The sequence below is a fragment of the Bidens hawaiensis genome, unplaced genomic scaffold (assembly GCF_021521415.1).
Source record: "Bidens hawaiensis isolate Kalapana, Puna unplaced genomic scaffold, B.hawaiensis_p1.1 tig00060563_1, whole genome shotgun sequence".
Taxonomy (NCBI): Eukaryota; Viridiplantae; Streptophyta; class Magnoliopsida; order Asterales; family Asteraceae; genus Bidens; species Bidens hawaiensis.
In genome coordinates, this window is record NW_027500926.1 from 9,678 (window position 1) to 26,517 (window position 16,840).

The 16,840-nt window shown below is 33.5% G+C and overlaps 2 protein-coding genes across 3 annotated transcripts; one reads left to right on the forward strand and one right to left on the reverse strand.

The window, feature by feature from the left end:
• Positions 1-4,370: 4,370 nt before the first annotated feature.
• LOC143603081 (protein IQ-DOMAIN 30-like) lies at positions 4,371-7,805 on the forward strand. Its single transcript, XM_077079993.1, has 6 exons — positions 4,371-4,516; positions 4,701-4,967; positions 5,904-6,101; positions 6,232-6,306; positions 6,390-7,434; positions 7,512-7,805. The coding sequence occupies exons 1-6, from the start codon at positions 4,442-4,444 to the stop codon at positions 7,541-7,543; spliced, it is 1,692 nt and encodes a 563-aa protein (XP_076936108.1). The 5' UTR covers positions 4,371-4,441; the 3' UTR covers positions 7,544-7,805.
• A 3,018-nt stretch (positions 7,806-10,823) lies between these two features.
• Positions 10,824-12,860, reverse strand: LOC143603083 (vacuolar protein sorting-associated protein 29-like). Of its 2 annotated transcripts, XM_077079995.1 has the most exons (4): positions 12,800-12,860; positions 12,490-12,655; positions 11,241-11,378; positions 10,824-11,135 (listed from the first exon to the last, which is right to left on the reverse strand). In XM_077079995.1, exons 2-4 carry the CDS (start codon positions 12,619-12,621, stop codon positions 10,839-10,841), a joined length of 567 nt encoding a protein of 188 aa, XP_076936110.1. In that variant the 5' UTR covers positions 12,622-12,655; positions 12,800-12,860; the 3' UTR covers positions 10,824-10,838. The 2 variants fall into 2 exon arrangements, with proteins under 2 accessions (XP_076936110.1, XP_076936109.1); XM_077079994.1 differs by lacking the exon at positions 12,800-12,860 and having other exon boundaries at positions 12,490-12,719.
• Positions 12,861-16,840: the final 3,980 nt, after the last annotated feature.

Genomic DNA, 16,840 nt, shown 5'->3' on the forward strand with positions numbered 1-16,840 from the left:
AACACCGAAAAATTAGGATGGCGACCGGAACGCTCGCATTCGACTACTTAAAGAATTAACATTTATAACACGGTTTATGGCCTAGAAAACGAGCATTATAACTCAACCATCCCAGGTAAATAAATCACCTTCGATCCTTGGAATCTTTTTGTCAAATGGTCATTTTATAATGTCTCGTTTTCTATGATGGCTACAAACCCGATATAAACGCAACCTTTAAGGGATTTGAAACAACGGGATCCAAGTTAATCTTGTAATCCATAAACACAATAAAAATCTACTTTTTGCGTTTTAAGGTAAGGATACCTTGGAAATACTATGAAAGTGTGTGTATGTGAACATTTAGGATATTGGTGAATTTTAAACAAGTTCATAAATAAACATGCGATATGAACAATAAAATAGAGTAAACACGTTTGAACACACGTATAGGACCCTAAGCACAACAATTCTAAGTCGTTACGTTTAACCACCTATCTTAATTGTCATGGCTCTGATACCAATATGTCACACCCCGACCAAAGGCGGCGGAACATGCCGAGGTGTAACGATTGCCCATAAGCGCATGACACTATTTAAAGCGACAATATTTAACAAACTCATTTCATTTCACAACATCGAAAATGTCACATAACCAAATATTCATAAGTCAAATACAACAAAATATAGCAAAATATAGCAAATCAAATATTGTTCATTTTTGCTAATATCCTAACGGTATTTGTGTCATTTGCTTCACCGAACTCCATAATCAACCTAGATGCAAACCTGTAACATTTCATAAAATAAAGTTGTCAACACAAAGGTTGGTGAGCAATTCATAAGTTTGAACAATAGATATATAGTATGAAAAGCCACAAAACTAGTATACAAAACTATAAATAATAGCTATAAACTTGGATAAATTGACAATCGCTAATAGAATTACGTTAGCGCCACCTAGCTACAAGGGATTGCCAAGTAGTCTAGGATTTAATAGAATATCGTTAATTGCATTACGTTAACGACACCTTGCTACAAGGGGATGCCAAGTAGTCTAGGATTTATAGATTCCACCAACCGAAAGCGATAAACACATAGGCATATAAGCATAGAACACCAAATCGAGCAATTATTCAAGTAAAGTATACAACAACGTCTGTGGTTTAAGACTCAAGTATAAAGCATTTGATATGAATAAGTATGAAATGTCACCCCAAAACAAAAGATAGAAAACGGGGTATGAAGTTACTCACGTTCAAGTATAAAACTTGATCGGTAAAAGATGAATAACCGGATGGATGAAGTTTAACGAGCAAGGCCTAAATGACAATAAAATCTTGGATTTAGAATGATTGTCTTGAAGATCTTTAAATAAAATAATTGTTGCAAAAAGTAAACAATTAAAGTTCAAGGTTTAAAATGTAACTATTTAAGAATTTATAATAACAATCCTTTAAAAATGTAAGTTTGCTCGAAACCGGGTTAAAGTATCCAACCTTAATATTTACTTAACAAATGTTAAGTAATAAGGTGGGAAAAATGCTAAAATACAAGTTCCTTTGGGACAAAGATACTAAAACGGGTTTTTAACGAGTGTTCGGGTTATCGATTCGGGTCTTGACAAATGGTCAAACCCAAAGTCAACTTTCCAACATATTAATTGTTATGAGATAACTCATTAAAATATACTAACACTTAACCAAGTATGTAGATCTATTGTTTAGAACTAACAACGCACGTTAAACGAGTGTTCGGTTTTGTCGGTCCAAACTATGTGATGAGATCAAGTTGGATCCAACAATTCCAAGTACTTAAGAAAATAACTAAAATCAGTTTGTAAACTATTTTTAAAGAAATATACAAGTCTTGATAGCTAAAAACACACTTGTGTGTCTTAAGCGAGTAAAAGTCGGTATAGTTCGGTTTGGTTCGGTCTCCATCTCATAAATAGTTCATAGATGGTTTCTGCATGCCCAAATATCATAGAACTTGTATATTGGTTTATAAATGAAGAAAACTTAAATTTTACAACTAAAAGTTAACTACAAGTCTTTTAAGCAAAAGTTTCGGTTTAGTTCGGTTTCCATCTCCCAACGAGTTCATAGATGGATTCCATATGCTTAATATCAAAGAACTTGTAAAAATGATTTTTGAAACTCAAATATAGCAATAAACATGTTTAAACAACTATTTTAACAAAACTAGTAAACAAAAGTTCGGTTTCCGGTTTGGACTAGTTTCGGTTAAACCGAGGTTAGTCTTATACATAAAATCCATCATTTTGATTATATCATAAGCTTTGATTTACAAAATGGGTCGGTTTACATGATAAACGAATACAAACGAGACCCGAAATTGACGAATGTCACACGGGAGATCGAGGAAAAATAAGGGGGAAGGTTCGTCGTCAACACGATTCAATACGGAGCCCGTTGAAATAAACGATTTGGTCGGTCGTTTGGAAACAAATGTCACCGTAATTGGAGCCGAAATTCGAGCATCCAACAAACAACAAGAAAAGCTGAACTAGACGTTCGAATTAAAACAAATGAAAGAGGACTACGAATCCCTCAAAGCGGAGGGGTTTCACGAGGATGCCGCATTATTGATGCAACGCCGACGTGAAAAAATGCGCGAATATTACAAATATTAGTTTCTTTTTTTTAGTTATGTTTTTTTTATTCTTTTCTTTAATTATGTTTTTTAATATTTTTAGTTATGTATTTTTTTAGGTATGTTTTTTTATTTCTTTTTAATTTTAATGCATTTTTATTTAATTATTTAAATAAATTGATTTTTATTTAATTAGTTTTGTTATAAAAAGAAAATAATAAAACAACAACTGTGGGCCCAACTTTTAGCCCCTACACCATTACATCCCAAAAACAAATTTCCACTCCATGCTGACTGGGCGTCACATGTCACAATTCACTCTCAATTGTAGCTCATTCACTACACATAGCCTAAGGCACATGGACAATATTACGGGGGCTATAACCATAATCAACCAATCATATAGTAATTTAAATAATAATTGTGTTTTTAGGTATATCATTAGACCGTGTAGTGAATAGAGCCCCTATGAAAGCGTTTTGTGGCACGTGGCGTTACATCACCATACGACTGTTTTACAAGAAAGTGATAGTGCCCCCTTTAAATCATTTTTTTATTATTATATTTTTATTAAAAAACAAAGAAAAAAACCACCAATCACCTTCCACCACTTACCCTCCCCTTCCGACGCTTTGTGAGAAACACCCCCACCCCCCCTCCAAAACACCGAGGCACGGTGTTCCCGACACTTTGGGTGTGGGAAACGTCCTACTACAAGTACACGCATGGTCTTAGGGATTTTGAATAAAAAAGTTCCTGAGTACCCCTATACGTACGTGGTAATGATGTGTAGTACACATAGTTTCAAAAGTTAAAAGCTTAAACACGTATCAATAAACATGTCTCATATGGAACCGTTAAAATAATAATAATATCAACAATCATGATATTCGAAGTAAAATCAAAAAGAAAAAAGAATGATCCGACCCGCTGTGTTCCAATAAGCAAGCTTTAGTAAAGAGAGTGAGTGAAGCAGAATACTACTAGATACAGCACACATTATATAGTGAGAGAAAGTAGCTGAGTAGATGGGTCCATGTTCCTCAACCGCATGACATCCAATTCAAGGTACCAGCACCATCTTCTTCTTCTTCTTATTATTATTATTCAACTTCCATTCCTTCAATTTCAGTTCACCTGCACCATTCGCACCCTAGGGTTCCGATATCTCATATCCGTTACCTTTTCAGATCTGAACCACCTATATCTCTAAACCTAACTCTAACAGCACTTATTTTTTTTCAAATTATGTTCCGATTTGGTACAGATCTCGCATTAGTTTTCATACATTTCTCTAATTTCTCGTTAATTGATAATTATGTTGCTTTATTGTGTAAGTAATTTAATTAGCTGTTACTTGTGTGATTTTGTTAAGTTGTTAGATGCATTTTAGTTAGTACTGAGTGACAATTGATTATGTAGCTAGGGTTTGTTAAATCTGTTTTTAGCAGATCTAATTGTAGCTGGAAATGCTTAGATTCCTCTTGTCTTTGTCGGTGGTGTGGCTTGGTAACATTACTCAAGGAGATTCTTTATCATTTAAAGCTTCTGTTTGGAATTTTAACTGGAATTGTTTTGGATTTGGAACGTAAGTGGAGATTAGCGTCGCCGATTGATTATGTTAGTTGTAAATGGTGATGCAAAATGAAATTGAATCATACAGTGACCGTTGGTTTTTATTAAATTTTGAGTCGGTGTATGTGTAGGAACTTGGAACTAGGAATACTATGTTTAATTATACGCGCGTCTGGTTTGATTACATGTAGCTTCGTTGAAAGGTTATTTTTTTGGATTATGCAGAGAATTTAAAGGCGGATTGTTTCTAGCAGTGTCTTAACAGCTGACAATGGGGAAGTCTCCTGGAAAGTGGATCAAGACTGTGCTTTTTGGGAAGAAGTCATCAAAATCTAATCTCTCAAAAGTAAGTTATGCACATCAATTGTTTCAACACATACGATATATTTACATCAAATACCTAGTGTTTCTCATATGGATTTTCATAACACAGAACGTATATAAACTGTTTTATTTATTATTGTTAAATTTTTTTTGTGATTGACAAAGTAAGCAATGATTTCATACTGATGTCATGTTATTTCTTGAAGGATGTTACCTCAGAAATTAAGGCATCTGGTAAGGCAACAGCAAAGGATTATGATACTGATTCTATGGTTATCTCCAGCCCAGTGCGCCCTGTCATTATTTCAAGTGGAGAGCGTACAGAATTGGAAAAGAGCTCCAGTGCCAGCTTAATGCCTGATGCAGCTGAAGATGTGAGAAATCCCGTGGAGTTAAATGCTGTTATTGGTGAGGAGTTAATCAAGCTTGAGCAGGCTGCCAGAAAAGTGCAAGCAGTTTTCAGGGGTTACCTGGTAATATTATTTGCTTGATTAGTTTTGTTTTTCAACAGAATATGCTGAATGTTTAGGGTTTAAATTGATGTTATTTAGGGATTAATTTTCTTAGAACTTCATTTGATTGGAAAATGGCAATTCATGATATCATTATTACCATGAGTGATTATTGCTGGTATCTTTTTGAATTTGTGGGAGCACTTAAGCTGCATTGTAGAGGATATCATTCTCTCTAGCATCAATGCCATATCATACGAATCCCATATATTTCTATTCTTTATTTTGTAAATTGTAGTTCTGCTTCCTAGTTAGTAGTGGTGTCAATACAGTAATCACATGTAGTGAGCACTGAGCAGCTACTTAATGATGCATTTACATAAAAGAAGGATCTACATTTTATATGAGGTTCTACATTTTCAGAATCGAGTTTACGTTTTTTTGTCACTGAACTTTAGGACACTGTAAAAAGATATGCTTCCCACTTTGTTTGAATAGTACTTTTAAAATTGTTTTAAGGAAACATGATTTAGATATTTTATGAGAATTTTAGCTGTAATTCTCATTTCAGTTTTGTAACACAATAGCTGTTAAGGTAGAAATGCAATCTCAATGACAGACAAAAGCTTATGATGACAAGGGTATGTCAGGGTGGGTGGGTGGGTTGGGGGGGGGGGGGTCGAGTTCATTTAGGAAATGGGCTAAGTTTAATTTACATTTTTCTACTTATTATTCTTATTAAAGATGTGAATAAAGATTAATACATTTCAAACAGCAGTGCGGTTCTGCTGCAATAGTTTTGCATCATGAAGATTGTGTGTTGTATGTTGTTGGGCATGTTAAGATTGGCATCAACATGTGCCTCTTGTTTTATATCTTACTGCTTATATTCCATATTTTTTTATAGTTATGCAATATCAACCCATGTCTTATTGTCTCTTGACATTATTTATGAAGGCCCGGAGAGCATTTTGGGCCCTCAAGGGCATCATAAGGCTTCAAGCCCTAGTTCGTGGCCACTTAGTTAGGAGACAAGCTATTGCTACTTTGAGCTGCATGCGTGCAATTGTTGAGTTCCAGGCTTTAGCTCGTGGCCGAAAGGTCAGGCTTTCTAATGGTCAACTGGTTATAAAACACACTCCAAAAGAATCTGTGGTAATGTCTTTTTCTTTATTATTTTTCTTCTACTCAATAACTTAAGAGTTCTTTGTATTTTTATCTTAATCAGATGATTTTGACTTTTGCATTCCCAATCTTTGACCTTTCCTTATTCTTGTTTCATTAGGTTAAGAAACCAGCAGACTTACTTAGAACATCCCTCCGTGTAGAGAAGCTATCAACAAATGTGTTTGCTACTAAGGTAATATACTAATATATATGTTGTCATAAATTCTTAATGTATATATATTACTATCATTACTGATGATTTGTTTTTTATTGTAGCTTGTTGCTTCATCTCACACTACCATGCCATTAACCATCCAGTACGAACCAGTGGATCCAAATTCAGTGAGAAGCTGGCTCACACGTTGGTCATCTTTAAACTTCTGGGTCCCACTGCCCCAACCAAAACAACCTCTTGATGCAAAACCTAAAAGAAAGCAGACTAAATCACAAACTGAAGAAACTGATACCGGAATTGGGAGACCAAAAAGAAGTGTCCGCAGAATTACTGCAGCAAACAATGATAATAATCATCTCTCAAATTCCTCAGAAAACGAAAAATCAATGCGCACCGTGAGAAAAGTCAACCACCAAGCAGACTCTGGTCAAGGTCAAGAACAATCTCTTACCGAACTTGAAAAAGTCAAACGCAGCTTAAGAAAAATATCTGTATCCACCTCCAAACCACCTGAGAAATCAGAATTAGACCCTGAAAAGACTTCACCCGGTTTGAATAAAGTTTCAATCTCCCCTACTCCAGAATTTCCAGCGAAAAACAATGGTTCATTAAACGGTTCACATGTTGAGAGTGCTAAACAGCCTGAGCCTGTGACTGTGCCTGAGCCTGAGCCTGAAATTAAGCCTGAGCCCAAGGCCGAGCCAGTTGAATCCCCTGTTCAAGTTCAAGCTCCAGATGATAAACAACTTGATCAACCTCCAGTCGAGCCACCATCCCTAGAAACGAATGGGAAGCATGAACCCGAACCACCTGCTACAAATGTGGAGTCAAATGGGAAGGAAAATCAAAAAGCAAGGAGAAGAAAATCATTACCAGCAAAACAAGAATATCATGAGAGTGTGTCACATAACACACCCACCTTGCCAAGCTACATGGCGGCCACTGAGTCAGCAAAGGCCAAACTTAGAGTGCAAGCAGCGGCAAGGGCGGCAGAAGAAGGCGGTGAAGATGGTTTAACCAGGCGACAATCTCTACCATCCTCCACTGGTAAGGTGATGCTGCATTCCCCACGTGTTCAGAAGCCGTTACATGCCAATGGCAAAGGAGGGACTAAACCTAACAAGTCCCAGGTTACACCTAGAGATGGTAAGCAAGCTAGTATTGAAATTATTGTTACTTAAATTTGATTAAAAATTAATTACGTTATACGTGTATTGTTTTAGAAAAAGTGGTCCAGGCAGGGTGGAGGAGGTGATTGCAGGATTCAGTTGGAGAGACCTATCAGTTGCAGCAACTTGGGTGTGGTGGTTATTTTGTTATGCTAGGCATTAAGAAATAACTGGTGTTTGTTGTGATCATTTTCTTTGTGTTTAAGGAGGGAGGGTGTTATAGTCAGGCAGTGTTTTAAATGTATAGTTATGAACCTAAACTTTGTTTGTGTTGTTTTGATATGTTTTTGTGTGATTGTGATACATAACTTTCTTTTACATGATTGGCCAATTGGTTGTCCTTTGTCATTGCACTGTCCATGCTGTGCAGAGGGTAACAAAACACCATTTGTATGTTCTACACATTATAAGCTTATGTTTGTAGTCACAGAGCCCGTAGACTAACATCCCACAATGGCTGGCACCATTGTTGCTACGAAAACCCAATGTAGGTAGATGAATACACTACTTGTTCCTTGACATATAATGAGGTTGCTAACGACATGAAAAATTCCTAAAACTCTCAAGTTACACCATATTTCTTCAGATGAAGAATGTTTTAAAATATCCAAATTGGATAAAGTCGCCTGATCCGGCTATAGAGTCAGAAGAGAACCACCTCATCAAAGTGGTGATTAACCCGGGTGGGCTAGAATCCTTGAGTCATATAGGAGCAAAAGTGTTGTGATAGAAACCAGAATTCTAAAGTACTGAAATTAAGATAATAGCCACATACGAGATAGGCTTTATCCCCAATTACAAGGTTGAAGAACCCTAATTCTAATTACTAATTAACATAAACATCCATATATAATAAAACAAAGATAACCCTATTAATACTAAACCTAATTGACGGTTCTAGAACAAAACTGCCCCACTAATTTCTGTTTAAACTGTTCCCGCTTGTTTGATAACATGGGTTTAGGCGGGAATAGATTCTAAGGGACCAGTACGTATCATGTTGGGAACTAGAGGTTGATGTAGAGATAAGGAGGTCGCGAAATTTTTTGAGACAAGTCTAGGTGTAACTTGTTATTACCTCATCCGGGTCTTTTTCTTTTAAAGAATTCGTCCGGTTTAATTTTTTCTATCCATGGTTGGTAAATCTCATATCACCAAATAGGACATGGATAGAGAACATCCTAAGCCCCAAAAGTCTAGAGTAACTTTTGACTAATTTACCAAAAGAAAGGTCAACTTGGGTTTATTAAATTTGTTGAATTGGTAACGCGTACACGAACTACTTACAAAATGCTAGAAGACGAAAAGGAGGTGGCGTGGGATCAACCTAAGTACCAAACCCATTTTAACCCTTTTGTCAAAAGAAAACATTATTTAAAAAATTAAATAACCCATCTAAGTTGATATTTTTTTGTTAGGTATATGGGTGTTAAAAAAAACTTCAAACTCAAAACATTCGGGAAATACATTATGGTATGAGACTGAGTATGAGACTAGTCTTAATAAAAACTACAGATACAATTACACAAGGCGGGCATGGTAATTAATATTATGTGTTACTTGATGACCCCCTTTTACCTACAACAAACCAAAATATTTTAATATACTAGGTTAGCTACCCGTGTAACACACGAGTTAGAATAAATAAATTTATTTAAACAATAACATAACGTGACATACAAAAAAATATGTTCAACAGATATAAAAATATATTATATGGTATAATAAATTACACACTATACAATATGGAAATAGAAAATTTATAAATCTCTAAATATTTCTTGATACACAATATTTGTAGTTTTATTTGTAAACTTACTTGTTTTTTCAAAACTTAGTAGTTTCACATTGTTTCTGATTTTAACTCTAGATAATGCAACAAATAACTGGTCATGAGTTCAAACAAATTGTCTAAAAAACAAACCAACAATCTACAATGATTGACATTCGCTTTTGTTAATCTTCATTCCAAACAAAAATTAAGTAAAAATTTCACTCTAACATTAGTACTTTTATCTAAAGGTGTAGGATTTAATAAAAATAAAATAAAATTGTGAGTTCCAATATTATTTCCGGATATGATTTCGGCTTCTATAGCATGGTTATCATATTGTATTTTCACATGTAGCTTAATTTCATTGCATAGACTAATTTTCTAGTTAATATTTTAATCAGCATCAATTCAACATCAGCTTTTAGAACTAATCTATGACTTAACAACTTTATATTTTGAGGTTATTTAAAAAGTCAAGAAACTAATATTTTATTATAACGTATAATTTTATGTCTGATAGATACCATATGAAGAATATAAGGATATAAAAGTCAATTCATCGTCTGATTAACAGTGTGTTAACGTTTAACATTTGTATTCCAAATGTAAGTTGTTGTCTTTACAGCATGAAAAACCAAAACATGTAGTATAGTTTTTATATTTTTGTGGATTTTTAATATGATGAACTTAAAATAAATGATGGGTTGATTAAATAGAAAATTTAAAAAAATGTTGTAAATGGTTACTTTTTTAAACCAACCCGTGGATCGAAACTCATTCTAATAATAAATTGTTTTGAGTTGAACCATGTTTGATACTTTAACCGGTTAAAAAATCAGTTGTTTGAATTAACATAAACACTGAGAATACTTCAAAAGTTAATTTGTCTTTTAAGAGTTTGAATGATTGAAAAGAAAAAAAAATGTATTTAATATGAGAGATGAATGAAAATTTAAAATACAAAATTATTTATAATAAAGATAAATGTATTTAATATGAGAGAGAGAAGGGAAAATTTTGTAAGAATTAATATGATTATGACATGTGGCAATAAGAATGTTTTATTTATTATATAGTATAGATTATGTAATCTTAAAAACAAGTATTTTTAATTTGTAAGAATTTGAAATTATTAATTTATGAAATTGTTATGAATACAATTTAAAGTTTTTCACTTCAAGCCGCTTTCAAAGGTGAGTTTAAGATCGTATTTCAGGTAATGTGCATCTTAATGGATATGCATGTGAACCTGATAGGTAATGTGCGACTAGTACCCAACGAGAATGCAACATAAAAAGTATGAAGTGAGGATTAGTGAAACATGTCCCATACCCGCTCATTGCAACCCCTGAAACCGAGCCAAGTAAACTACACAATCAAAACATCCAAATCTAATAACTTAACCAACCATAGAAAATCCAAACCCGAAAATCATCATTCATTTATAACTTTAACTTCCATACAAAAGGAGTAACAAAGGAGCATACCACATACACAATGAAATAAGGTTCAGAAAAAAGCTTAACATAGAAAGAAAACCAAATGAAAGCCTAACAAAGTTAGCAACAGAAACAGCAAAAGGACAACAACCAGTGAATGATATATTATTATATAGTGGCTGTGGATGTTTTCTTGAAATCAATCTTGTCCACTTTCACTTCTCCATCAATGAGTTCATAAACATAGACCACAACCCGTAAGCCATCAATGTCCATCAGCACAAAACTAGGGTTCACGTCATATGTGATGCTGCTGTATGCACCAGTGGCTGAACCAGGGTTTATGACCACTCCAGCCTCGTGTTTGTAAGCCTTGAACTGATGCGTATGTCCACTAACCAAGATGTCAACATCTAACTGTCTTTGAAGCATGGCTAATGAATCCAAATCCCCCCATGGAACAACCTAAACAGAGTATGATGTCACCATGTTACATAAATATTGAGGATACTATTTAAGGTCATAATATCAGTAACTGATAGTGGTCAAGTTGAAGGTGACATGGCTAACCTGATGGCCATGACACAATCCAAGCTTGAATTGGCCTATAGTAATTGTTTTGGTCTCTGGATAGCGAGAATCTTCATCATATTCACCTCGAGTTATATGCAAACTAGGACACAGGCTCTTCAGATAATCATGAACTTCCTGCTCACGGAGACATATAAAGTATAAACCGAACATATTAAGGTTTGGTACAACTCACAGCTGCTCACGCATGCACAATAGTAGTTTAGTACAATACACAAACGGCTTATTTTCAATGATTTTCCATAAAGCACGATAAAGTAAACAGAAAGAATGTGACAGATTTGCAATCTGACGAACATATATTAACTTGCAGCGTAAGCACTACTAGGTAAACGTAGCATTACGCAAATCAAAGAAAGGATTATGATACGATATGCAGATAAAAAAGTAGGTGAACATGATAACTGAAGTGCCAACTTCAGAAACAAGAACAAATGCAAAAAACACATTACCAGTTTACAAATATAAACATCAACTAGTTCAGTGTTAAACAGTGTTGGATATTTTATTGTAATGAGATTGACTTGTCGACCAACGTAAATCATAATAAAGAATAAACAAGTCAGGAGGTGCAGGGGTGCACGCTTGTTTTAGTTTATTATGACGTCGGGTTCCAAGGGGGCAATGCCCTTGGCTGTGTTGAAAATTCAATACAAAAATGAATTTTCGGATTTTGTCACATCAATGTTATAAGTCAAAATTAAGCGGATTCTAATGAAATTCGAAATTCACATGGAAAGTACCAAAGACAGTACCATTTTACCAAGCCTAATCTGCAAAAGGATTATCCCGTTCATTTGGTCTATTACGCTCTGATCTTCTGACTTTCTAAATTCCCACAATTCGCATACCAAGTTCTTGTCAAACTTTCAGATAAACCACCAAAACAATTCGATCTAAAAGTGTCTTACACGACTCTAAGATTATTCAGGCGTTCATCACTAAGTTCGTCAACAAACAGTCTAATAATCATCTTACAAGCAAATAAGAAAATAACTTAAAAGGTAAACTAACTCAAATACTCAATATGCTCAAAGAACCAATCACATTTGAATAAATTATAACAGGGTTTAGAATAAAGCAAATGTTTTCAAAATCCTAAAATGCTTATCATATTTACTCTAAAACTAATAATAAAATCAAACACAGATCATCCCAATACCCTCAAACAACAGATCACATTAGCCGAAATAAAAATACAGTCAAGAGTAAGTAAGTTATAACTCACCTTGATACAGAGGTTACCGATGCAAATAATATGCTGAATCTTGCCAGGAACAAGCATAGATTTAAACTTTGCAGGCAGATCAGGTGCCCTATGTGGGATATGCATATCCCCAATTGCCAATACCAATACCATCTTAATTAAAACAATCAGCTACACAGAGTAAACCCTAATACACAATAATTAAACAAACAAAGTTGAATCAGTTACGATCAAATCACAAATTGTTACAGATGATCGTAGGGTTTAATAAACCCTAATAATAAACAAACAAACTGTAATTAAGTAACTAAAAGTGACAAATCAAAATTACCTGAATGATTTGGGGTTTGAGTCAACTCATCAACAAATTTACAGTTTTTTTTTTATTATTATTATTTTAAATAATTTTGAGAATTAAAATCGATCGTAGATGAACATCGTTATTAACTACGAAATGATTCTTTCAAGTTTGGAACAAAGTACAAAACTGACTTTTAGTTTCTGGGTTTGACGTTTTACCCCCCTATAAAATGTTGTCACTTCAAAATAAATGTTTAAACTCGTTTTTTTAACGGCTAATATTTAATATTTTACTCATAAAACCACCCGATCTATTAGTGTGAGATTTGAACCATTGACCTTATAATATGAGATTTGTACTATAGACATCCAAGGTTTAAAGTATGCAGCACGTGTTGATCTATTACACCATCAGATACCATTGGGTCAAATGCTCTTTTATTGTCTAACTCGTTTTTATAACCTTTGAAGTTGATTAAGAGATGTGAAAATATATATACATGTATTTAAGCATAAAGAAGCTCCTCATCTAAGATGTCGTGGAAACATTTAATATCTTGCTTGAATTATAAATATAGTGTAAAATATAATAAAGTGCTCGTGTGACTTTGTCTTAAATCCACTTTTTAATACCATTTAAATTTGGAATTAACAAACACAGAGTAATATTTTTTAGTTTATTTTAAAAATAGAGTATACAATTTATACACCATTTACAAGTAGGTGCAATTCTATAGAAGAATTGATCTCATGAACAATAAAGTAAAGTTGTCATTTGCTTCACCGAACTCCATAATCAACCTAGATGCAAACCTGTAACATTTCATAAAATAAAGTTGTCAACACAAAGGTTGGTGAGCAATTCATAAGTTTGAACAATAGATATATAGTATGAAAAGCCACAAAACTAGTATACAAAACCATAAATAATAGCTATAAACTTGGATAAATTGACAATCGCTAATAGAATTACGTTAGCGCCACCTAGCTACAAGGGATTGCCAAGTAGTCTAGGATTTAATAGAATATCGTTAATTGCATTACGTTAACGACACATTGCTACAAGGGGATGCCAAGTAGTCTAGGATTTATAGATTCCACCAACCGAAAGCGATAAACACATAGGCATATAAGCATAGAACACCAAATCGAGCAATTATTCAAGTAAAGTATACAACAACGTTTGTGGTTTAAGACTCAAGTATAAAGCATTTTATTTGAATAAGTATGAAATGTCACCCCAAAACAAAAGATAGAAAACGGGGTATGAAGTTACTCACGTTCAAGTATAAAACTTGATCGGTAAAAGATGAATAACCGGATGGATGAAGTTTAACGAGCAAGGCCTAAATGACAATAAAATCTTGGATTTAGAATGGTTGTCTTGAAGATCTTTAAATAAAATAATTGTTGCAAAAAGTAAACAATTAAAGTTCAAGGTTTAAAATGTAACTATTTAAGAATTTATAATAACAATCCTTTAAAAATGTAAGTTTGCTCGAAACCGGGTTAAAGTATCCAACCTTAATATTTACTTAACCAATGATAAGTAATAAGGTGGGAAAAATGCTAAAATACAAGTTCCTTTGGGACAAAGATACTAAAACGGGTTTTTAACGAGTGTTCGGGTTGTCGATTCGGGTCTTGACAAATGGTCAAACCCAAAGTCAACTTTCCAACATATTAATTGTTATGAGATAACTCATTAAAATATACTAACACTTAACCAAGTATATAGATCTATTGTTTAGAACTAACAACGCACGTTAAGCGAGTGTTCGGTTTTGTCGGTCCAAACTATGTGATGAGATCAAGTTGGATCCAACAATTCCAAGTACTTAAGAAAATAATTAAAATCATTTTGTAAACTATTTTTAAAGAAATATACAAGTCCTGATAGCTAAAAACACACTTGTGTGTCTTAAGCGAGTAAAAGTCGGTATAGTTCGGTTTGGTTCGGTCTCCATCTCATAAATAGTTCATACATGGTTTCTACATGCCCAAATATCATAGAACTTGTATATTGGTTTATAAATGAAGAAAACTTAAATTTTACAACTAAAAGTTAACTACAAGTCTTTTAAGCAAAAGTTTCGGTTTAGTTCGGTTTCCATCTCCCAACGAGTTCATAGATGGATTCCATATGCTTAATATCAAAGAACTTGTAAAAATGATTTTTGAAACTCAAATATAGCAATAAACATGTTTAAACAACTATTTTAACAAAACTAGTAAACAAAAGTTTGGTTTCCGGTTTGGACTAGTTTCGGTTAAACCGAGGTTAGTCTTATACATAAAATCCATCATTTTGATTATATCATAAGCTTTGGTTTACAAAATGGGTCGGTTTACATATTTTACTCAAAATTACCTGAATGATTTGGGGTTTGAGTCAACTCATCAACAAATTTACAGTTTTTTTTTATTATTATTATTTTAAATAATTTTGAGAATTAAAATCGATCGTAGATGAACATCGTTATTAACTACGAAATGATTCTTTCAAATTTGGAACAAAGTACAAAACTGACTTTTAGTTTCTGGGTTTGACGTTTTACCCCCCTATAAAATGTTCACTTCAAAATAAATGTTTAAACTCGTTTTTTTAACGGCTAATATTTAATATTTTACTCATAAAACCACCCGATCTATTAGTGTGAGATTTGAACCATTGACCTTATAATATGAGATTTGTACTATAGACATCCAAGGTTTAAAGTATGCAGCACGTGTTGATCTATTACACCATCAGATACCATTGGGTCAAATGCTCTTTTATTGTCTAACTCGTTTTTATAACCTTTGAAGTTGATTAAGAGATGTGAAAATATATATACATGTATTTAAGCATAAAGAAGCTCCTCATCTAAGATGTCGTGGAAACATTTAATATCTTGCTTGAATTATAAATATAGTGTAAAATATAATAAAGTGCTCGTGTGACTTTGTCTTATATCCACTTTTTAATACCATTTAAATTTGGAATTAACAAACACAGAGTAATATTTTTTAGTTTATTTTAAAAATAGAGTATACAATTTATACACCATTTACAAGTAGGTGCAATTCTATAGAAGAATTGATCTCATGAACAATGTATGGGTTTCGAAAACGCCATGTATGATAATGAAATTGATGATTACTTTAACATTGAAGCATAAAAGATAACTGGAAGATTTTCAAATGGCAAATGCTAGGCTACTATGTTGATAGTTCAAGATTGTTCTTAAATTTGTTAGATATTTTAACCATTACACGTTTTTAATTGAAAAATAAGTAAGAGCCCTCATGTCAGTCAACGTGGCAGTGATGTGACTCCGCCGAGGAGAGGGGGTGTATGGATATGAAAGGTTGGCTCGCCATTGATTACCTAATTCCTAAATAAGGGATTCTTCATCCATGTCCGCGATCAACTTAGGCTATCTCTATCACCAGTTTTATCTTTTATATGTTATGCATATTACAGTTTTTGATTAACCTTATGGATCTTTGAATGAGAGCCTTGAAATTTTAACTTACTTTGAAAAGATAAATCTATACAAATCGCAATCGAGAAACATAGTGAAAAAAAAGTATCAACTTTGATTAAGTACTTTGGTTATTCTTTCTACATGGTTATTGAAACGTGTATCACTTTTCCATGGTCATGATCACTTCAAAAGCCTCATTTATGTGACTAGAGCTTACTAGAACTAAAAATTCGTACATAAAGTTACGAGATATCCGAGTAACGAAAAACTCAACATGGGTTGGAAGAAAATCATGGGTTCATCACTCTCCATCAGCGGTGAAGCTAACCAGAACACAATCTATTTTCGGTTTCATATACACACACACACACGTATAGTATTGTATTAACGCACGAACTCATTCTTTTTCGACAAGCAAACCCGTTATCATTTCAAATTTATTTTGAACCCACTGATCGTGAAAAATTTAGTTTAAAGTCTTTTAGTAAATAACCTTTATTTTCAAAAGAATGCTTAAAGAAATCATATAAATAACTAAATATTAAACCCAGTTAAATCAATGGCCAAAAAATTGTATTATAGAGAAGCCCAAAATTTCATAT